The sequence below is a fragment of the Physella acuta genome, unplaced genomic scaffold (genome assembly GCF_028476545.2).
Source record: "Physella acuta isolate Inbredline_101_S28 unplaced genomic scaffold, ASM2847654v3 ptg001535l, whole genome shotgun sequence".
Classification (NCBI taxonomy): Eukaryota; Metazoa; Mollusca; class Gastropoda; family Physidae; genus Physella; species Physella acuta.
Genome location: NW_026733050.1, coordinates 32,924 through 55,790, shown reverse-complemented (window position 1 = coordinate 55,790; position 22,867 = coordinate 32,924). Strand labels below are relative to the sequence as shown.

Here is a 22,867-nt window from a genome sequence, read left to right as displayed (position 1 = left end):
TAGGATTATAGTATAGAGAATGCTGAAAAGGCTCTCTACGGGCGCGGACGCCTGGGAAAAGCGTGTTTTTCGGTGGTGATTCTAATTCCATTGCCAATGTGTTTTCTTAGAACCATAAAAGTAAACACCACTTGCCGTACATTTATTTGCATTGCATTGTTTTATTGTAAGTTATAGAGTAGAATCTATTTTTGTGACTTAAATAAAGGTGGTGATTCTAATGTTGTGGCTGTGGTTGTTTTGTGGTTGTTTTGTGGTTGTGTTGTGGTTGTGTTGTGGTTGTGTTGTGGTTGTGTTGTGGTTGTGTTGTGGTTGTGTTGTGGTTGTGTTGTGGTTGTGTTGTGGTTGTGTTGTGGTTGTGGTTGTGTTGTGTTGTGGTTGTGTTGTGTTGTGGTTGTGTTGTGGTTGTGTTGTGGTTGTGTTGTGGTTGCGTTGTGGTTGTGTTGTTGTGTTGTGTTGTGGTTGTGTTGTGGTTGTGTTTGTGTTGTGGTTGTGTTGTGGTTGTGTTTTTGTTCGTTTTGTTCTGTTCCAAAGTTGTACATTTAAAAAGATTTACCGTGGCGGAGCACGGGATGCAGCTAGTATATATATATATATATATATATATATATATATATATATATATATCAATAACAAACTAATGTGTGTTGGACGGCCAGAGAACTCTCGTTGGCTACTTCTGACTAAGCCAAGCCTCAATTACACGTGACGACACATGATATTTTCACATAAAACAAGACATGCGCACCAATGAGAGTCGTCCACTTGAGATGATAATCAGAGGTTTACACCCATGCTCGGCCTAATGCACACTCAGATATACGAAACAATTTACATCCTAGTTTTATTTTATTTTATGCAATGTGTAGCTATAGGTTGTGTTGATGTAATCCCAAGTAGGATTTTTTGTGTTAGAGTAATTACAGAGTAGTCTCATATTGGATTTGTTGTGTTGATGTAATCTCATGCAGGATTTGTTGTGTATGAAAACGTGCAATGTGTTGCAGTTTTCGGATGCCTTTTCTAACTTCTAAGAGAGATTTGAACTGTTGTAAAACATGGTTAAGTTTTAGCTTGATCCTATTACGTTTTAGTTAATTTTTTTCCTAGCGCACAGAGTATGAGTCTAAAAGGCATGCGTAGTGAGTTTGATACGATTAAAATTACCTTAGAAAGTTAAATAAATCTAATTGAATGACCTTATTTATATTTAATTGAATGGCAATTATTTTTTTAGAAATGTACCATTATATTTCAGATGAAACCTGTTGTTTTAGGTCAAGCAATACTAAAATCATGTGTTTACATAATATGGTTTTCTAACGTCTTTGCCCCCCATGCAAATTCCCAATGCGCATTTGACAAACAAGAAGACAAACTTCTGTCTGAATTTAATATTTCACAAGTACGCAACTTCACAAGGTAAGTATATGTTTTACAATGCCGGATCATTTTTATCATCGTATGTTTTTCATGTTATTCCTATAATTGTATAAGTTATGTATTAAATAAAACCAGTGCCGCCGAAAAGAGCTAATTTTAGTTGTAGCCTACAATATTACACTCAAGTAAAAGGCACCTAGCTACGTCTTATAAGAATTCTCTTGGATGGTTTGCTAGGGATGGCCTGTTATTAAGACGCGTGAGACTTAACAGTTTGACATTAAATTGTATCACTGAATGACTCGTTTCATCCAACCCTGCACTGTTCTATCTCACTATGGTCCTCTCGACTGTTTTGGTCTACGCAGAGGCGTAGCGACCCTTCCCGGCGCCCGGGGACAAACTTTTCGATTTGCACCCCGCCCTCGAGATTTCGATTTGCCCCCCCCCCCCCCTCAAACTTTCGATTTGCACCCCCCTCAAGATTTCGACTTGCACCCCCCCCCCTCATACTTTCGATTTTGCACCCCCTCAACCTTTCAATTTATTTTTCCAACCCATTTTGGCGCCCCCTAAGGTCGGCGCCAGGGTACATATGTCCCCCCCCCGCTACGCTACTGGGTCTACGCTCAGTAAATAATGGCTCTGTCTTTAAGATAACACACTGTTTTCCCACATTTATTTCCCTGATCAGGTCAGGTGTGAGGCACACTTACATTGCAATTACCTTTCTCCAATCACCTCAGGTCATTAACCCTACCCCGCCTACACCTTGGTGTGACACTAATGCCAATTTAAAGAATTACGATCTGTCCTGTTCAGGTGGGGAGGGGGGGGAGAGGGGAATCGCCGTTCAAGTTAACACGGTGTCTATTTCTTTTGGGATGTAAGTAATAATATCTAGATATACACATCTATAATCAGAAATAAATTTAAGAAAGTAACTGTGGTATTATGGCACATGAAAATGTTAACAGGGGGTGGGGGTTGTAATAACTCCGCTACCCCATCGATTACACCATTGGTATGGTAGAATGGTTCTAGAAAAGTAACTAATATGAGAAGTGGTAGCCGTAAAAGTGTTACATAAACTAACATGAGGACAAGGAAAATGTCTATTATTTTAAGATTGTTTTTTTTTTCTGTTTTTACTCACAGATTTTGTCAATGTTTAAATACAAGAACGGAAAACAATTGTATATTAGATATTAACTGCCAACTTTACAGTCATCTTGACCGCACTAGAAAAATAAAACTATTTACTATACAGCGGAGGAAAGATGGAACTACTGATATAATCTATCACTGCAGTTTATCAAAAATTAACCGTGTGCACAGTTTAAAATGCAACCAGGTTGAAGAAACAATCGACAGAAAAAATATTACTATCAATGCATCATGCAACGATCCATGCTTAGATTGTGCAGATGTGCAGGTACTTTCTATTTACTACAATATTTTTATACTTGTGTTTCTTAAAAGGCTATTATAAAATATAAATACGAATATCTTTTGGCCAATTTAAACACCATCTATCTCAAAACAGTATTTCAGAAAGTGCGTTAGTTCCATATTTTCGAGGCGCTTCAGCATTTTTCAAATGTTAGGGAATCAAAACTCACTCTTTTAACAGACGGAAATGAAACAAAACTTTATTTAATTAATTATAATAAACGTGAGTGGTGGCAGGTGCGTTAAGCTAGAGAATCGATGTACAGATGGGAGGGGAGGTGGGGAGCTTGCAAAGAAAGACAGCTATTAATCAACACGCGCTTGAATTTCAATACTTTCAGGTTCAAGGTACCGTAATTTCATGTTATAAAATCGTTACAGAATATACATGTTTATATATATATATATATATATATATATATATATATATATATATATATATATATATATATATATATATATATATATATATATATATATATATATATATATATATAAACCAGAGTAGCATGTTTATAACATAACCCAGCCGACGCATGTAGCATGTTTTAAACACTATGAGCAACAATGTTCTGCGCAAGCAGATTAGGTAACAATGTTGGCTTAACTTCATTTAGAGTTTATATGTAACATCAACTGAGAGAGGTTTTTTTCACCCACCCCTCTCCTCAATACTATAAGATAGCAGTGCTTCTTCCAGGCATCTCTTCGCGTTTCCTCCCCCCCCCCCCTCAACGAAATGGAATTTATATAGAAAACAAACTTTTACCAGTGTCCGCCTCCCGCCGGAAAATTTAGTCCGCCCCGCCCCATCCCCCCCCCCCCCCTCCCGTAGAAAAAAGTCTGGAAGAAACACTTTATACAAGAAATACACAACTTAAGGTAATTATATCTGTGCCTTTAATTGATGAAATGTTCACATATCCATTTAATGTTTTGTTTCAGACCATAACCACGGGTGTGAAAACTACAGGTATACAAACAACCACGAACAACAATATACGGCATACCTCTAGCACGCCTTTGAGCAGCACATTTAGTTCTGAGAGCACAACGACACAGACAACTCTAACTACAGCAGCATCAACAGCGTACGTCAACAACACAACTAATAGTTCTTTTAATAGCAGAACAAATAGCTCGTCTACAGCCCTTATTGAAACCACCAAGCCCATCAATACAACAGTACCATGGGAGACAATCTTCACTAGTCACAGCTCCCTCTGGTTATCTGTCGTGTTAGTTGTAGTAGGCCTACTAGTGTGTTTGTTTTTACTGTTTCTTTTTGTTAAGTTCCGTACATTCTCCTTTCCGCGAAATTCGGTAAAAATGAAAGGCAAAAAAATCAAACCTGCACACAGTGATTGGAACTTGGATATTTATTACTTGGCCATAATAAAACAAACTTTAATTGACGATGATATCCGGAATCAAGGCTGCGATACTTTGAATGGAGTAATTTAAACCTGTCAATTATCTAAGAATATTCTATATTTAATATCTCATCATATGACTGAGGAAAAGCTAGATAGTTTTAGGGCGTAGGACAGGAAGTGTTTCTTCCAGACTTTTTTCTCTGGAGGGACGCTTGATATTTTCGGGGGGGGGGGGGGGGGGGGGCTAAATTTTTCGGGGGACAGATACTGTTAAAAGTATGTTTTCTATATAAATTCCATTTAAAACTACGTCTCGGAAAAATATGAAATATCCATTTTAGAGAGGGGTCTAATAACAAAATGTCTACAAATGAAAAACAATAAAGAAATACAAATTGACAAAGATATGTTTAGGACGTGTTTTTAATAATGCTTTGAACATGTTTTTCAAAACTTGAAAGACGAGATGCTAATGACTGATGAGACAAACATTACCTATCCTGTTAATTAAAGATTAATAAAAGTCATTATGACGTCACACTCCTGGGGGAGAGGAAGGGGTGCGGCAGTTCAGAAAGAATTAATGAAATGTTGTATTACTTTTAATGACTTTTGTGTAGGCCAATATCCTAATATATAAAGTCCATGTGCGCACTTCTCTCTCTGTCCGCAAAATATTTTCGCCGGATATCACATCAGAATCTGCAGCGATATATGGAGAACTTGATACAGACTTTTGTTGAAAATAATATGGTAGATGTTTTAAATGTATAACCAACATTTTATTTAAAGAAGAAAAATAAAAAGTAAAGGCATATTCGAATGTAGAAAAAATGTTTTAATTATGCAACAGAAAAGTGTTTATAGTTGTGAAAAAGAACCCATGAAATAATGACGTCACTAATGTTTATACATCAACTAATGACGTCATCTGCCGAGTTTAGAATAAAAAGAAATGAATGAACTATTTCATTCAAATTTGATTTAGATCTACGTACGCTATGAAATGTATACAATACAATTTTTCCGGCCTAAACGTATAAAATTTATTTTATCTATTTGGATTCTAGATCTAGAATATAGATCTAGACCTAGACAAAAACTAGACGAAGACGCTAAGATCTAGATTTAGACTCTATCTACTCTAGAATCTATTCAAATAATAAATTTCTATATTAAACTATTTCAGGCCTTAATTATTTTATACAAATCTTAGTTTGTTTAGCTATGGAACTGGCTAATTTGGGATTAAAAAAATAATTTGAAAGAATAGGCATATTCGCGTAAGTTAAGTTTTTTAAATACGTCTTTTATTCTTTGTGTTTTATAAGGTGCCTAAATATTTTTTTATTATATGTGAATCTTCCGATTTTAGAATATAAAGAAAGGAACTACTTCATTCAAATTTGATTTAAATCTAGATCTATAGATCTACTCATCAAGACGTACGTTATGAAATACATACAATTGTATCGGTATGAAATGTATTTCTCAAACAAGTATAAAATTTAAAATATTTAAAATATAGGTCTATAGGTCTATAATTCACCAGTACCGATGAAGAAATGAACTATATTTCAATTTCATTTAAATCTATAGACCTATACATAATAGAAACATAATAAAAATTTCAGTTTAAAAACAAAAAGAATACAATTGAAAAGCCGAGTTTTTTAAAGTCAATCAGTTTTGGCATTTAAATTAATATAATTATAATAGATTGACGACAGAAGCCTGTGGTTGTATATAACACGTTTAATTGGGTCTAACTACCTCATGATGGTAACACACAGAGAGGACGGAAGGAAGTAGACAAGGGACATCACTCAAGATAACAATATTATAAATATAACTAATACAGAAGAGTGAGTTCCCTTGACCTCACAATTATTTCAATCTATTACATCCCTTTACCCTTAGAACACAATAACACATCTCTCAATAGAACAATTGATAGTATCCTAAAATCACCAATTATATTGTAACATGAACACTATGGTAGATTACATCCTTACAAACAATGCACCATATGCTACAACATAATCAAAATACAAAACAATAATGTCAAAGTCCTTTTGACCTTTAGAATCATAGGTCTAACTTATTTGGGACCTTGATTGTCCTGCTTGACCTTCTCAGTGGCTTTTGATTTGGTGACTCAAGATTCTGACCATCTGGATTCTCTATCTCAGGAGGTCTAGGATTTAAATCATTAACTCCAGAATTTACATTTTCTGACTCCAGACAACTTGGTTCACTCATATCAACAGAACTTGGTTGTGGAACACTGAGTTGGTGTGAACTGTTCAGATTTGGTGGGATTGACAGATTCACACTTATTATCTGCACAAGTTATTTTTAACTTTATAAGGCACAGGTCCTGTACATTGAACAATTTGACCTGGTATCCATTTTTCCCTTCTCCCATAGTTTCTTAGATACACATTCTCATTAACACCAAATTCTCTTTCAATGAATGTTTGTCATGATTTAATGGAACTATTTTTGAATTGGCATTTGAAAGTATTATGCTATTATTCAGATCCTTAACTGACATAGATTTCTTTGATTGATCAATTTCCTCATGTAATCTGATAGTGCTTTTTGGTAACCAAAAATACTGTTTATGAGTAATATTCTGGACCATATCACTTTGCAACTGTGATCCAGTATTTGAAGTGGGTGTATTAAATGGCAAAAATCTTTTTCTTCTTTTGATGTTACCCTTTTAGTTTCTGTAAGTGCTAATGATGTTAGCAAAGTTGTTTGATGATCACATTCTTTCTTACTAATGTATTCTCTTTAAAACATTTGAAATTGCCATATCACCATAATCATTTATTAAGTTACAAATACTTTGTTTAGGCAACTCTGACTGATAATGGACTGCATCTTCTCCATCTTTTATATTATCTTCACAAAGGGTTTTAATTTCTTATTTTATATGGCCTTAAGTCATCATTCACAGACTCTTCAGGCCAACCATTCTTACAGTAATCATATACTTTTATTAAGCACTCATCTTTTTGTGTTTCTCTCTTAATATTATTCACATTTATATTGGAGTTATCCATGATAGTGAAGAGAACAAATACATCTTCTGGTACATAGCTCAGGCTTTGGTTTTTTAAAGGTAATCTACTAAGACTATCTGCACTATTCTCAGATCCAGGTTTGTATTTCAATTCATAATTGTATGCAGTTAGTGTGATAGCCCATCTTTGAATTCTTGGTGAGGCATGCTCAGGTAGGGTTTTGTTTTCTCCAAATAAACCTAGCAATGGTTTATGATCTGTAAAGATGGTGAACTTCCTACCAAATAGAAACTTATGAAATTTCTTAACACCAAAAATGATGCCTAAGCCTTCCCTATCTAACTGAGAATAATTTTTCTCAGCCTGGTTCAAAGATCTACTGGCAAAAGCAATGGGTCTGTCACCCTTCTCATCCATGTGGGACAAGACTGCTCCTACACCATCTGGTGAAGCATCACATGTTAATATAAGTCTTTTCCCTGGGTCATAGTGAGTTAGTAAGGTGTCAGCAGACAAAGCCTCTTTTGCTGTATTAAAAGCAGCTTCTTGTTGTTTACCCCAGTGCCAAGTTGCATTTTTCTGTAGCAGCTTGTACAGTGGTGATAGTTTACCAGACAGATTTCCTATGAACTTTGCATAGTAATTTATCAAGCCCAAAAAAGCTCTTAGTTGTTGGGTATTTTCAGATTTGGGTGCTTCTTTAATGGCTTTTGTTTTCTCAGGTTGAGGTCTGATGCCTTGTTTGCTCAATATATAACCAAGAAAACTAATTTCTGTCAACATGAATTGACATTTATCTTTGTTTATCTTTAAACCTTTTTCACCAACAATTTTCAAGACTTTATCTAGTGTTTTAAGATGTTCAGTGTCATTCTTACCAGTTATGTACACATTGTCAAAGTACACACAAACATTTGGAATGTCCTTAAAAATACTGTCCATGACAGCTTGGAAAATTCCAGGGCTAGATGATATGCCAAAACATAGTCTTTCATATTGGTAGAGTCCTTTATGTGTGTTTATTGTCGTATAGACTTTTGAATCTGGATGCAGTTCTAGTTGAGTGTAAGCATGACTAAAGTCTAATTCAGTGAATTTGTCTCCTCCTGCCAAATTCAAAGAAATTTCCTCAATGTTAGGTATAGGGTACCTATTTAGCTCTATTTGCTTATTCAGTGTAGTTTTATAATCTCCACAAATTCTTATAGAACCATCCTTCTTTAACACTGGCACAATGGGCGTTGCCCAATCGGAATAGTCTACCTTCTTTATAATGCCATTAGATTCCAATCTACTTAGCTCATTTTCAATTTTATTCCTCATTGCATAAGGTGGAACTCTAGCTTTGCAGTATCTTGGATTTGTATCTTTAATGCTTAACTTCACTGTTCTATCATTTAGTAATCCAGAGTTACCAAAAACACATTTATTTTCAGATATAACTTTATCTAGTGAAGTAAGACTAGATTCTTTTACATTCTTCAATGAACAAATACTCTCCCAATTTAACTTAAGATCACTTAACCAGTTCCTACCTAGTAATGGCGGTCCATTTCCTTCAACCACAAGAAGAGGAAGTTTAACACTTTGACCATTATAACTTACATGAACCATACACTCTCCTATTACCGGAACATTGTCACCAGTGTATGTTGTTAGGCACTTGTGACATGGCTGTAGAGGCACTGATCCTCCTGCGACAGCGTCAAAATCTTTCTTTGTTATGACTGTTAGAGATGCTCCAGTGTCAAGTTGGAAGCTGATGCTCTTACCGTTGATATTAACTTGTACATTGATGGGAGCATGACTTATTGATTTAACAGAGAACAGGCTGAAATCCGGCTGCGAATCAGTTTGAGCATTTTCACAGGTAGAGTGGTTCATTGGTTGGGTTAGGTAGTCTTGGTGAGAGTTAACATAGTGCTGCTTTTGGTTGCGGTACTGTCTTGACTGGCTAGATTTAGCAACAGACGAAGACTTTGCAAAGCAGGCCTTGGCAATGTGACCTTGCTTACCGCACTTATAACAAGTTGCTAACTTGAACTTGCACCGATGAGATGCATGGGGACCTTTGCATCGATGACATTTTTGATAATTATTACTAGATTTAGATCTAGGATTTGAACGAGCAGGGTGTTTAGCATAAGTTGGAATGCTCTGTTGGGGTTGATGTTTATTGACTAACCTGCTGTTTACTGCATGGATCTCTGAAGGTGCTAAAGATCTCGCCGCATCTGATGACTGCTGGATTGAAGTTGCGAGTTGTATTGCTTTTTCTAATTTTAGATCTGACTCGAGCAGCAACTTTCTTTGAATATCAGGGCTGTTTACACCTGTCACAAACTTTTCACATAGTCTGTCAGACAGCGTGTCTCCGAATTCACAAAATTCACTTAAATGACGTAAGGCAGCAACATATTCTGATATTGACTCGTTTGGTTGACGAGTCCTACTGTCAAATCTAGCTCTACATAAAAACTTTGATGGGGTAGGCGCATGGTGGTCTGTTAGCAATTTGCTCAGCTCGTTAAAGCTCTTGGTATCTGGACTAGCTGGTGCGCATAAGTCCTTTAGTAGCCTAAATTGTTGAGGCCCTATGACTGTTAACAAAACAGCTCTCTTTTTGGCTTCTATCGTCACGTCGTTAGCTTCTAGGTAAAAGCTTAACCTCTCTAGGTAATCTTGAATGATTTCATCATTCGCATCAAATTCTTTTATTTGGCCATACAGCGCCATAATTCTAGAAATAATTAGCTAATAAGCTCTAGCAAACCTCTTTTTTGCGTAAGTAGGTGCTCTTTCTAGTAGATGTTTATCCCATCCTCGTCGCCAGTTATAATAGATTGACGACAGAAGCCTGTGGTTGTATATAACACGTTTAATTGGGTCTAACTACCTCATGATGGTAACACACAGAGAGGACGGAAGGAAGTAGACAAGGGACATCACTCAAGATAACAATATTATAAATATAACTAATACAGAAGAGTGAGTTCCCTTGACCTCACAATTATTTCAATCTATTACAATAATAAAATTGTTTTCTTAGCCACCAAGAATTATAAAATATAATGTAGTTTTGCTACTGTTAAGATAGCTTAGAAAAGGTTCGTCTTCATATGTAATGTATAGCACCATTAGATTAGTTAAAATTATACACGAGTGTTAATGACGCAATAAAAAACAATAACAAATGCCACGCAGATACTGATGACGTAATAGCACATTTTTAGAGAGAGTAGTGAAGACGCTCTTGCAACGAGAAATTATGACGTAAGCACATCATTTGTAAGGGCGACTAAGCATTTATTCTGTACACTTGAAGACGTCAAACTGACAACAAATTAACTGAAGTTATGAAATGTTTTGTTTTTTACATTCATGATTTTGTTGGTATTTCAATCTATAAAAAGATGTAAGATTATGTTTATAATATTATTTGGATGTAAAAGTTAAAATGATTGATTGACAAAATGAACTAAAGTTTTTCAGTGAGATATCATTATGATGATGGTATCCCTATTTATAGAAGAAGATCGTGTTATTGTTACAGCGAATGCACGGGAAAACTAACAAATGGTTGATTGTTTGATCAAAATCTGATAAAGTAATCAAAATATAATAAATGAATCTAAAATAAACATTTTTCCGACTCTATTTGTGAAAAAAAAGTTTTGGAAAAAGATAAATTATGCCGGGAGTTAAAAGAAAGCGGGGTGCAAGTTGGAGTAGGCCATTAGATAAGGCCAGTGTTTCTTCCAGACTTTTTTCTCCGGGGGGGGGGGGGGGCACTTGAAATTTTCGGGGGGGGGGGGGGGGCGGTAGACTTTCTTCGGGGGGTGGACACTGTTAAAAGTATATATTTTCTATATAAATTATATAAATTTCATTTCGTTCGGGGGGGGGGGGGGGGTGGGTGGAATTCACCCCCCCCCCCCCCTCCCCCCGAAGAGATGCCTGGAAGAAACTCTGGATATGGCGAAGCAAGCGAGGATCAGAACAGAGAACGAAAGTCCGGAAATTATAACTGCTCGCCTTAAAACTGACAGGGGAGAAGGAAAACAAAAGAAACTCAATAATGAAACAGATGAAGAAATATTACAACAAACAAAGCGTAGTTCAAGGGCGACTGAAGCAGAGTAGTATGCACAGAGACGGAGGGAAAGGGACGCTGCTATAAAAAGGCAAAAACGTAAGAATGAAACCGAGGACGAAACACAAGCCAGAAGGCAAACAAACGCTAAGCTTCATGCTATTTCTGTAGCTAATGAAACAGCTTAAGAAACAGAAGCCAGAAGGCAAACAGGCGCTAAGCTTCATGCTATTTCTATAGCTAATGAAACAGCTAAAGAAACGCAAACAGAAGGCAAACAGATGCTAAGCTTATGCTATTTCTGTTTCTAATGAAACAGCTAAAGAAACAGAAGCCAGAAGGCAAACAGACGCTAAGCTTCATGCTATTTCTGTTTCTAATGAAACAGTTAAAGAAACAGAAGCCAGAAGGCAAACAGACGCTAAGCTTCATGCTATTTCTGTAGCTAATGAAACCGTTAAAGAAACACAAGCCAGAAGGCAAACAGACGCTAAGCGTCATGCTATTTCTATAGCTAATGAAACAGCTAAAGAAACACAAGCCAGAAGGCAAAGGGATGCTGAGCGACATGCAATCGCTGTTGAAAATGAGTCTTCGGATGAAACTTTTCGACGAAAACAACAAGGCAATAAAAGAAAAAAAAACAAGCTATTGCTAGAGAAACATTAGAAGAACGCCAAATTAGACAAATCCTAGATGTTGCCCGCTTTCGAGAAAGACATGCAAATGTCACACAAGAACAAAGAGCACAAAATACAAATAGAATGAGACAGAATAGAAATAGAACGACTGATATTCCGTTGCCTTGGACTGATTTCGATGATTTCGATGAAAATGTAACAGTTAAATGTAGGATGAATGTATGTTTCGAATGAAGGTGTAAAAAGGCGATATAAATCTAATATATAGCGTGGGCAGGCGCATGCGCAAAAGAGGGGAAGTGAGAGGGAGAATAAAAAAGATGACGAAATTGAAAGTCGTGGTTCTAGTAGTGTAGCTGCTGGATATCTGATATCAATAAAAGACTGTAAAATCACCAATAATGTGGTTTGTATTTGCCTTTAGTTTGTGCCATGAATCCAGTCATACAAAAGGGCCGTGACAGAAGGTAACGTTCAAATAAACGATTGTGGACACATGGACCAGGTCTGTGAAAAATGCAGGGCAAGATTTTTTTCAAAAAGAGCGACCTACTGATAAAATGTTTACAGTTTGATGTAATAAGGGAACAATAGAGTTACCACAATTTGAAAGTCATGAGTATTTAAAGAACATTATGCTTCGACATGGCAGAGATTCCAAAATTTTTATGCAACATATACGATCTTATAATTATAACAGTGCTTTTGCGTTGGTTTCGGTAGGAGCAAAAATTGATTTTCCTAGAGGCCGTGGACCATTCACGTTTAGAATTCACGGGCAGGTTTATCACAGAAGCGGGACATTACACCCCACAGAAGGAGTGAAGCCAGTTTTCGCTCAACTCTATGTGTTGGATAAGCAAGTAGCTACATCGGAAAGACAAGATAACGCTGCTAATGCAAATTGCCGAAGACATATAATGGAAGAATTGCTGAAGACATATAATGGAAGAATTGCCGAAGACATATAACGGAAAAATTGTATGAGGTGATGAAGGAAAACCCATTCTACTTGGCATACCGGATGATGTATTAAGTTGAGCGTGAAGAAACCGAGAGAGCTATTGCAAGCGGTGAAGAGTTTCCTAAAATAACCATGCGTTTGATCCAGGATCGAGACCAGGACCAACGACGATACAGCGCGCAGCATTGTAATGAGGTTGCCGTAGTTTTTACAAGCTCAGACGGAGAACAACCACTGCAGAGAGACCTAATGGTATATTTGAGAGCTGACGGAGAAAATGTTCAGAGAATGCAACAAGTTTCTATTTTGCATAGGAATTTGAATGCATTATGCTATCCGCTTTTGTTTCCTAAAGGCGAACAAGGATGGGGGGAGGAATTACGACTAACAGGGTCGCGCAGGAATAGTGGGAATACGAGGACTAGAATCAGCTTAAAGATGTATTATTCATACTACTTGCAAGTTCGAGATTATTTTAACCCTCTGTTAAGCACTGGGAGGGAGACTTACACAACAATACATTGTCGATGCTTACGTTAAAGTCGAGTCAAATGACTTAAACTTATTCGAAGACATAAAAAACAGTTGAGATGTGATACCTACAAAAATCTTATTCCTTTTATTCAAAACGGCGATAATGACTCGGCAGTACCTGGTCGTAGAGTGATACTTCCATCCACATTCAGTGGAAGTCCGCGAAACATGCAACAGTTGTACCAATATGCAATGGCCATTGTTAGAAAGTTTGGGAAACCAGATTTTTTTTGTTACAATGACATGCAACCCTAAGTGGCCATTGTTAGAAAGTTTGGGAAACCAGATTTTTTTTGTTACAATGACATGCAACCCTAAGTGGCCATTGTTAGAAAGTTTGGGAAACCAGATTTTTTTGTTACAATGACATGCAACCCTAAGTGGCCAGAGATTGAAGAAAGCCTTTTACCAGGACATAGGCCCGAGAACAGGCCAGACATTGTAGATCGAGGTTTTAAGCTCAAATTGCAACAGTTGTTGAAATACATTTCAGAGAAAAAAATCTTTGGTCGAGTCGTCGATTTAGTACACGTGATTGAGTTTTAGAAGCTTGGGCTGCCCCATGCACACATAGTAATAACTGTTGAAGGTGAATTTAAGCCCAGAACGTCGACCATTGTTAACAAAGTTGTTGTTGCAGAACTACCTGATAAGGAAAAGTTTCCAAGACTTTTTCATGTTATTTGCTCAAATATGATACATGGTCCGTGTGGTGTCGTAAACCCACAATCTCCCTGCATGGTTAATGGAAAATGCTCGAAAAAGTTTCCTAAGAAGTTCTCAGAGGAAACAAAGATAGTACAGGATGGATATCCTATATACATGAGAAGAAAAAACGAACCAGTTAGGATTGGGAAGTATTCAATAGATAACTCTTGGATAGTGCCTTACAATGCTTATCTAAGTTTAAAATATGAATGCCACATTAATGTGGAAATTTGCGAATCTTTTTCAAGCATTAAGTATCTGTTCAAGTATGCTTACAAAGGCACTGATAGCGCTAATGTTCAGGTAACAGCTGATGAGATCAAGACTCATCTACTCACGATATGTAAGCCCCCCAGAAGCCATGTGGCGGATATTCCGTTTTAAGATGCATGACCAGACGCATGCAATAATTCGGTTACCCATCCATTTGGAAGGAGATCCATATGTGACATTTGACCCCGACTATATCCGCCAGGTGGTTGAATCGGTCCCGGGAAAGGACACGGGGCTGATTGCGTGGTTCAAGTTGAACACAATAGATGAAAATGCAAAACTATTCAAGTACCACGAGATACAATGAACATTATGTGTTTCAGGAAAAGGAATGAGTTTGGACTGTGCGAAAAAGATTGCAGGGAAGAGTAATTGGAAGAATCCTCCCCGTTAATATTAATGACAACGAAAGGTACTTTTTGAGACTATTGCTTCTCCATGTTCCAGGAGTAACATCCTTTGAATATTTAAAAGAAGTTGATGGAATTAGCGATGATAGCTACTATAAAGCTGCTAAGGAGAGAGGTTTAGTCATTAATGAAAATGTTTGTAATGAGACATTGGCAGAGGCATGCATTGTTGCTATGCCAAAAGAAGCTCGAGCACTTTTTGCGTACATGTGTTTGTACTGTGAAATTACGGATGCTTCCAACTTATGGAACCAGCACAGAGCCAGATTAATAGAAGATTTTGCATTGAGACACAGTCACCCTGCTGAAGCTGACTGCAACATGTGTGATTCTTTTGGTTTGAACAAAATTGAAGAGATTTTCTTCTTCTTCTTCGTTCTTAATTTTTAGTGTTGGGAGGGATCGAGCCTTATCTGCCAGAGGGTTTGAACTCGAGACTTTTTTCGAATTTATCAACCATGAGCTTTGCCGACTCGACCATGCTTCCATCACAATTAAGGATTACGTGTCAACTGGTTTTGCGCCATTGAGGCCATTGACTCCGATTTCAACCTGCTTTACTTTTTGGATTTGCTTCGATAGCCTTTGTCCAACCAAGAACAAACTACAAGGCAGCAGTTGTTTGATTTTGTAGTTGTCTCTCCTAGAAGAGTGGCTGTCCCCAGCTAAAGAGCCTCATCTGCCCGAGGGTTCGAACTCGAGACTTTTCGGTTTAGCAACCATGAGCTTAACCGACTCGACCACGCCGACCCCGAAGAGATTTTGATAGGTCAAGAAAAAATATGTAAAAATTACCATCTACCGACACCGAAATCTAACCATATTGGGTAAATGAATGAATACATTGACAGAGAACAAGAGAGCATGTTAGGGCAGGAGATGGAGGCAAACCTGAATGAAAAGCAACGTGCTGCCTTTGATGCGGTCATGGAAGCCGTGAACGATCACACTATAAGAAGCAAATGCTTTTTTCTTGACGGCCCAGGTGGTACCGGAAAGACTTATCTGTATGATACTTTGCTTCATACAATCAGAGGTAAAGGTCAATGAATGCTTGAGGTTGCCTCAACCGGCATTGCCGCTAATCTTTTGAACAATGGTAAAACCTACCATTCTCAGTTTGGGTTGCCTTTAAAACTAAATGAAACTTCTGTCTCTAGATTTACAGCGACTTCTAAAGAAGCTGAAAAAATTCGAAAAGCCGTCGGAATTCTTATGGATGAAGCATCAATGTGTCCAACACTTGCTGCTGAATGCATCAATAAGCTTTATGAAGACATTACGATATCAAATATTGCTTTTGGAGGGAAAGTTATCTTGGCAGGGGGAGATTTTCGCCAATGTTTACCTGTAGTTCCTGGTGAAGAACCAGCTGAAGTAGTTCTAGCAAGTTTAAAGCATTCGAAACTCTGGGACGTGTTTAAAATTTTAAAATTAGACCTCAATGTTAGACCAGTTGACCCCGAGTACAGCAATTGGCCGTTGAAACTGGGGAATGGTGAATAGGGCAATGACTTTGATCTAGGAGAAGACGTTATAGAGATCCCAGAACAAATGATTGAATCAGACGACATCGTCAAGACAATTTACGGGACATGCTTGAAGCATGAACACATGGAACAGTTTTATGGAATTGGAATTCTATGTCCCAAAAATGAAGACGTTGACTCAATAAACCAAAAGGTCTTGGACATTCTGGAAGGGGAGGAAAAGACTTAGCGACTATCCAACAGAACTGTTGAACACTTTAAACCCATCAGGTACAGCACCTCATGAATTGAAGCCAAAAGTTGGAGCAATAATTATGCTTTTACGAAATTTGAACACGAACCAAGGATTTTGCAATGGCTCTAGATTGGTCGTAACTAAGATGATGAGAAATGTCGTGGAAGCCAAGGTTACCACTGGCAAAGTGAAAGGTAACATTGTTCTTATTCCAAGAATTGGTCTAAAGACTGACTCTGGACTGCCTTTTGAACTGAAGAGACGACAATTCCCACTGAAGCTAGCCTTCGCAATGACTATCAACAAGTCGCAAGGCCAAACCCTTGACAAGGTCGGGCTGTATTTACCGACCCCAGTTTTTGGCCATGGTCAACTTTACGTTGCATTCTCAAGAGCCCGGAGGAGGGAAGATGTGAAGGTTTTTGTCAAGGACTCGGATGAACAAGGGAAATTAGTTACTGGAAGTGAGAAAGTTTTCACCAGAAATGTTGTATACAGAATCGCCAAACTAGGTACACTACAGATGTTACCCGATTTTGAGACTTTGCTCCATACAATCAGAAGTATAAGCCAAACAAGTATAAACATAGGGGGGGGGGGGTGAAAATGCAAGCGGGGGTTGGTGGTCTGACGCCATTTTGGAGAAGTGGGGGGTCTATATTTTTTTCGCGATGTGTGACGATGGGTATGCTGGGGGGGGGGGGGGGGGGGGGGAAATTACATTCTTTTAAAAGGTGTGACGTCCTTAATGGACCCCCCCCCCCACACACACACACCTCATAGATTTGTCACAAAAAATAACTTGCGACAGTTGACGGTGATTTGGACTAAATTTACTAAAGAGAGTGTCATGCCATAAAAAAAAAAGAAAAAAAGTTCTTTTGGTTGAATTTCAGTTCTTTAAGGCCGGAGAATAGAAGTTTTTATGATGTGATTTTTTGAAGCAGATGGGTGAAAATCGCATGCCTTAATGAGTAAATAATCCCAAATGACACCAGGAAAAATTCACAAATGTGATGTTAACTCTAGATAATAAATAAAAACTAACTTCTAGCCTACAGCAACAATAGTGGTAAATATCAAAGCTATTACTAAATAATAACAAAGCATAAAAACATCAGAAAACAACAAATACCAACAACCGTGGTTGTACATATATTATGTACCTCGAAAACAGGACAAATGATGGTGCATTGAAAACGTTTTCTCAGTTGTCTATATCACAATTTATAAAATAATATTAAAAACAAAAATGAGCCCATATATTATTTTGTAAAACATAAAAATATCATTAAAAACAAAATTTGGCTTAAAATGTTATCAAAAATTAAATTTGGCTTAATATATGTACGTTTTTAAACTTAACCAAATCTAAAATTATATAAGACAATAATGAACAAATTGAGCTAATGAAAAGAATGAGTACAACAACAGAGGTCTTATTTAAAGGGACAGCATCAGATAAAACAGCAAATAAACATGAAAAATATGTAACATTTTAAAATAACAAAAAAAAGTACACCATGTCCTTTTTTTTCAAAGTTTTTGTGGCATATTTTACAACACATTTGGTACTGTATCACTTTTCAAATAAAATATTATTTTACAATATATACTTGGTTTTTCTATCTGTTACATTTTTAAAAAATTCTTTTTAATTTACATAAACAGAAACAAATTTACAACCAACAGGTGGCTAGTAGTTACAGAAAACTTTGTTCGTTAGCTTGTCATAGAATGGGAACAGGGCATTACCCCCCTCCCCCGGTCATAGCCTAACGTACAGCTAGTGTTAGAGTCATGCTTAAACCAATGTCTAGGGTTGGGCTTGGGTAAGTTTTACGCTGAGGTGAATGCTTTGGTTTTGATCTTTTTCTTAAGGTTAGGATTAAGGTAATATATATGTACAGGGTTGGAGTTCGAGACAGGTTTCTTCAACTTGGGGGAGTAATTGAGAGGGGGGTAATTATTGCTCCAGGGGGTGGGGGGGGGGGGGGTTATGTCCTGAGCCTTCATAAAATATGTAGGCACTGTACAAGTAATCAGGGAATGCTTCAAATTTCTGTGAAAGACAAACGGCTGTTGTCAATGATTGCCATGTAATTTACAAAAACAATTAACTAACAAAAACATCACATATTAGTATGTAAGAAATGTGGTCCAGTACTACCAGTTGTGCTGGTTAACCTATAACTCAGAGTTCATGCAAAGTTCAAGACTATCATGAGTATTGGGTATGCCCGGGAAAAGAGAATTTTAACAAAAATTAACAGAAACTCTTTTCTGTTTAGCCTGATACACAGAGACATATTGAATTGACTTTAGTCATTATGTTTAAAACAAGGATAAGAATAAAGCTTGGTTGGTTAGGCAGTAACAGACACAATGCTGAATTCAAATACCCACTAAGGATAGTCAATTTAACTTCATTTATGCTGTAGTGAGTAACAAATGTTACATAAGTTTCCCTTAGAACAGTTTTCATATTTATAAATTAACTGACTAACAACAAAGTCTGTAACAAGTTCATAAGTAGTTCCTATGATCAAACTGACTATCTCACTGCACAGTAAAGCACAGACCTAAAGTGAGAAGGATACGTTGTACCCTTTATATTTCCCTCGGTGCGTGAATGGCCTATACGAGTAGCTACCAGTTAACACAGACCTAGAATAAGAAGGATACGTTGTACCCTTTATATTTCCCTCGGTGCGTGAATGGCCTATACGAGTAGCTACCAGTAAACACAGACCTAGAATGAGAAGGATACGTTGTACCTTTATATTTCCCTCGGTGCATGAATGCCTATATGAGTAGCTACCAGTAAACACAGACCTAGAATGAGAAGGATACGTTGTACCCTTTATATTTCCCTCGGTGCGTGAATGGCCTATATGAGTAGCTACCAGTAAACACAGGTGCACCTGAGCTGCCATTACATGTGGAGGCTGTGTATTTTGTTGTTCTGCGAGGTCTGTCAACGCCATCATCTTCTTCCTCCAAAGCAACAAGATCTCCGACACTTATGACCTTTGACCCTCCGTGTGGGTGTGATATAACAATGGCAAATTTTTTCCAGTTTACCTTGATCTGGTTCGGGATCTTCGACAACAAATTTGTTTTGCTGGCACCCCGCACCATGTCAAATAGTTCAGGGTCATGGTAAATTATTTTCAAACCTACCAGATCTTTGTTTTCCTCACATTCCCTTAAATTCAGGCCATAAGCCCTGACAGGTTTTGTTCCGAGTGTATTTGCAGGTTTCTCAACGGTGTTTAATATTTTCGAATCAGGCGCAGAACTGCAGTTTTTGCTAGACAAAGAACCAGTTAAGTTCTCCGTTGGAACATGCTCAGACACAGGAGTACAGCTGAAATCTTCCACGACAATAAAAGAACCAGAGTTATAAAAAAACGTTACTTCACACGTGGCTGCCTCCTTGTCATCCCTCACAACATGGTGATTAGTGTAAACAAGCAGCCCGCCATATCCTTTGTGCGGATACTTATCCCGGCATTTTTCAGCCGGGCAAACATCAAAGACTTCCATGTTATCCTTACAGGTCCACACAAAACCTGTCCCAGAATTCCCCTTTGGTTTCCCATCAGGTTTGTCCCTCTGGACATACAGATGAACAACAAGCTTCTCCTGCTGTCTGATGTATTCTGTCACAGAGCTGTTCCGGATGGGCCCAGGCAAATCCGCTTCAGTAAACTCATTGACAGGGATGAAATTGGGCTTTGAGCTGGGACCATTCTCTTCTTCTAGTCTCATACAATTGCATTTTTCTAAACCACTTTCGTTGTTTTCTTCAAGAATATCTAAAACAAAAAAAGTAGGTAATTAAAGTCACATAAACGTATTTTTTTCTGATGATGGATATATCATAAAGTTGTGGTTGACAAAATTACTGTTGATACACTTCAATCTTAAAAGCACATCTTTACAACTTTGAGACCATTAGCTACATGGGTAAGAAGGTCAAAAAATGTAACATTCACATTTTTTGTGAGATAATTTTTAAAAATCATAATTTTTGTAAAATTATGATTGTGAAGATAGTTGAAACATTGTGATGGATATTTAGAGTATGGGGTGTCTGGTTTTTTTTGGTGATGTAATATAGAAAGGTAAAGCAAATATTGGTAAAGTGTTAATATATAAGGGAAACCCCTCATTAAAAAACCTATCATTTAATTTTTAATTGAGACTATGATCTGTATAATTTTGAAATATGCAAATAAAGAAAGACATTGACTTACAATGTGAAAGAACTATTTAAGTATGTATGAAAAAATGTAAATCAATGTATTATAAAACAATTTGGTACACCTCTAGTATGGAACAAATAGAGGAAGTACCTCGCAAGATACTGCTGGAAAAACACAGTCATGTTGTTTTCTTGTGAATTTTCTTGGCAACTGTAATCTCTATATATAATTTTCTACGTCGCCAACCATGGGGGATACCACGCACGCATGCTGACACCCTCCATCCCGCCCCCTCCCTCACTCTCCAGGCATGCTCAACAGTGTGTACCCACCCACCCCATTTGGACAACTGTCTTTCAGGAAGTCTTCACCCATCACTAAATAGTAGTGTTTGCTACGCAGCGGGTCGGTTTCTTATTTATATTAGGCTAATATACATATTTCTAAAGTGATCACTGTTGCGCTGAAAATTCAGTAAAATGGCTGTGGTTTATTATAAATATCCACCTATAGTTATACTATAGTGGATAGATCCAGTACACTAATGCACAATAAATCAGATAAAATAAATGGAATGAGTGTCAATCCATGTAGGGCCAAATATTTGCTATATTTATATAGACTATTCAACTATTAGAAACCTACTGTCTTACACAAGAAAACTTACCTTCTTCGTCTATTAACAATTTTCTTTTTGCTTTCTTAGGTTGCGCAAAACCTAAAATTAAAAAAAAAAGTTGCTTTATTCAATTATTCAACTTCAATTTATTTTAAGAATAAAATGAATTTGACCTAGATATTAGATCTTGGTAGGCTAGTAGGAGAAGTAGAGTGTTACTTGACCTACTTTTCAAAATTATAGCCTTTGTAATGATGCCAGCGGAAAGAGACCAATCCTAGCTTTCATTTATTTACAATGTTCCATGATCAGTCAAACCTTATAGGCCTATAATACTTTAATTTGTTTCATATTGAAAATTCAAAATAATCTATATAGAATTTCTATATATAGTTCTCTTCATGGGGCCATGTGATACACCACCATGTAAATGCACGCCGTTACTCTCGCGCTTTCTAGACATATAGCTACCACCCCCACTCCCACCATTCTGGTGAGCTAAGGTTCACCTCGAATGTTTACAATCATAGAGCCAGCTATAAGGGGCAGATAATTTAGCTTTTAAACTATTTGAAACTAAGGGGAGGTAATAAGTTCTGCTTGATCTTTTCATTGTCATCCGTAAACTGTCAACACGGACAGCTGCTTTCACTGTGGTGAGGTGGGGGGGGGGGGGGTGGAAGGGAGGGTAGTGACCAATTCACTAACAATGACGTACTGAAAAGTAGAAAGTAAAACAACCAGTTTCTTCCTGGCATCTCTTCAAGTGCCCCACCCCCCTTCCCTGAGAAAAAAGCCTGGAAGAAACACTGGATACGCCTGGGCAGCTGCTGGGGTCAGCTTAAGGCTTAAGTTTAGAAGATCTAGATCTAGAGAATCTACTCTTAGTCTAGATTCTCTACTCTAGATTCTAGATCTAGATCTAGATTCTACTTTCAACTTTCTAATTCTACTAGAATCTAGGCCTGGGCTTTAACTTTAAGACATTATAAAATTAAGTTTAAGTTAACTTACCAGTAAATGCGTTTCCCATTCGTATAGATACTAGTTTACTAGAGTTAACTAGAGAGATCTAATCTATTTTTTTTTTAAATCTAGGATTAACTTAACTAGTAGATCTAGATCTAACTTGTCTAGACTAAACGATGTTAGTTGAATTTTGTAAGAAAATTTTGGGATTTTCTAGTAAAGGAAAATTTGTTTACTAGATAATTTAAAAACACATTTCAGAGCATAGCAACAGCTTTAATAAAAATACTAATTAGGCCTAACATATTATTTGATTACCTAAGACAAAATAACTTTCAATAAAAAAATATAAAATAAATCTTATATGGCAATGTACTGTTTTCTTTTAATTTAAAATACATCATATGAAATATACAATTTTAAGTACGTGTATATATCCGTAAAACGTTAGCTTCCCCCTGTCTTGTTTTGTAA

At 37.1% G+C, this 22,867-nt stretch overlaps 3 protein-coding genes across 6 annotated transcripts; 2 read left to right on the top strand and 1 right to left on the bottom strand.

The window, feature by feature from the left end:
- The first annotated feature begins 876 nt into the window (after window positions 1-876).
- Window positions 877-4,428, top strand: LOC131928728 (uncharacterized). Of its 3 annotated transcripts, none has more exons than XM_059284822.1 (4): window positions 877-1,051; window positions 1,259-1,422; window positions 2,542-2,818; window positions 3,781-4,428. In XM_059284822.1, the coding sequence occupies exons 2-4, from the start codon at window positions 1,259-1,261 to the stop codon at window positions 4,297-4,299; spliced, it is 960 nt and encodes a 319-aa protein (XP_059140805.1). In that variant the 5' UTR covers window positions 877-1,051; the 3' UTR covers window positions 4,300-4,428. The 3 variants fall into 3 exon arrangements, with proteins under 3 accessions (XP_059140805.1, XP_059140803.1, XP_059140804.1); XM_059284820.1 differs by having other exon boundaries at window positions 877-1,061; XM_059284821.1 differs by having other exon boundaries at window positions 877-1,142.
- Window positions 4,429-16,739: 12,311 nt separating this feature from the next.
- Window positions 16,740-18,890, top strand: LOC131928730 (uncharacterized). Its single transcript, XM_059284825.1, has 2 exons — window positions 16,740-17,106; window positions 18,886-18,890. Exons 1-2 carry the CDS (start codon window positions 16,740-16,742, stop codon window positions 18,888-18,890), a joined length of 372 nt encoding a protein of 123 aa, XP_059140808.1.
- On the bottom strand, window positions 18,699-22,601 carry LOC131928729 (uncharacterized). 2 transcript variants are annotated; one of them, XM_059284823.1, is made up of 3 exons: window positions 22,439-22,601; window positions 21,473-21,523; window positions 18,699-20,415 (listed from the first exon to the last, which is right to left on the bottom strand). In XM_059284823.1, exons 1-3 carry the CDS (start codon window positions 22,455-22,457, stop codon window positions 19,430-19,432), a joined length of 1,056 nt encoding a protein of 351 aa, XP_059140806.1. In that variant the 5' UTR covers window positions 22,458-22,601; the 3' UTR covers window positions 18,699-19,429. The 2 variants fall into 2 exon arrangements, with proteins under 2 accessions (XP_059140806.1, XP_059140807.1); XM_059284824.1 differs by lacking the exon at window positions 22,439-22,601 and adding an exon at window positions 21,653-21,760.
- Window positions 22,602-22,867: the final 266 nt, after the last annotated feature.

Excerpts from the sequence above, each read along its gene's own strand:
- LOC131928728 (XM_059284820.1), top strand. Across the intron at positions 1,423-2,541 it reads CAAGTACGCAACTTCACAAG|ATTTTGTCAATGTTTAAATA; the intron begins GTAAGTATATGT and ends TTTTACTCACAG. Across the intron at positions 2,819-3,780 it reads TAGATTGTGCAGATGTGCAG|ACCATAACCACGGGTGTGAA; the intron begins GTACTTTCTATT and ends GTTTTGTTTCAG.
- LOC131928730 (XM_059284825.1), top strand. The coding sequence starts at position 16,740 with ATGATGAGAAATGTCGTGGAAGCCAAGGTTACCACTGGCAAAGTGAAA.
- LOC131928729 (XM_059284823.1), bottom strand. Across the intron at positions 20,416-21,472 it reads ATTGTTAATAGACGAAGAAG|ATATTCTTGAAGAAAACAAC; the intron begins GTAAGTTTTCTT and ends TTTTTGTTTTAG.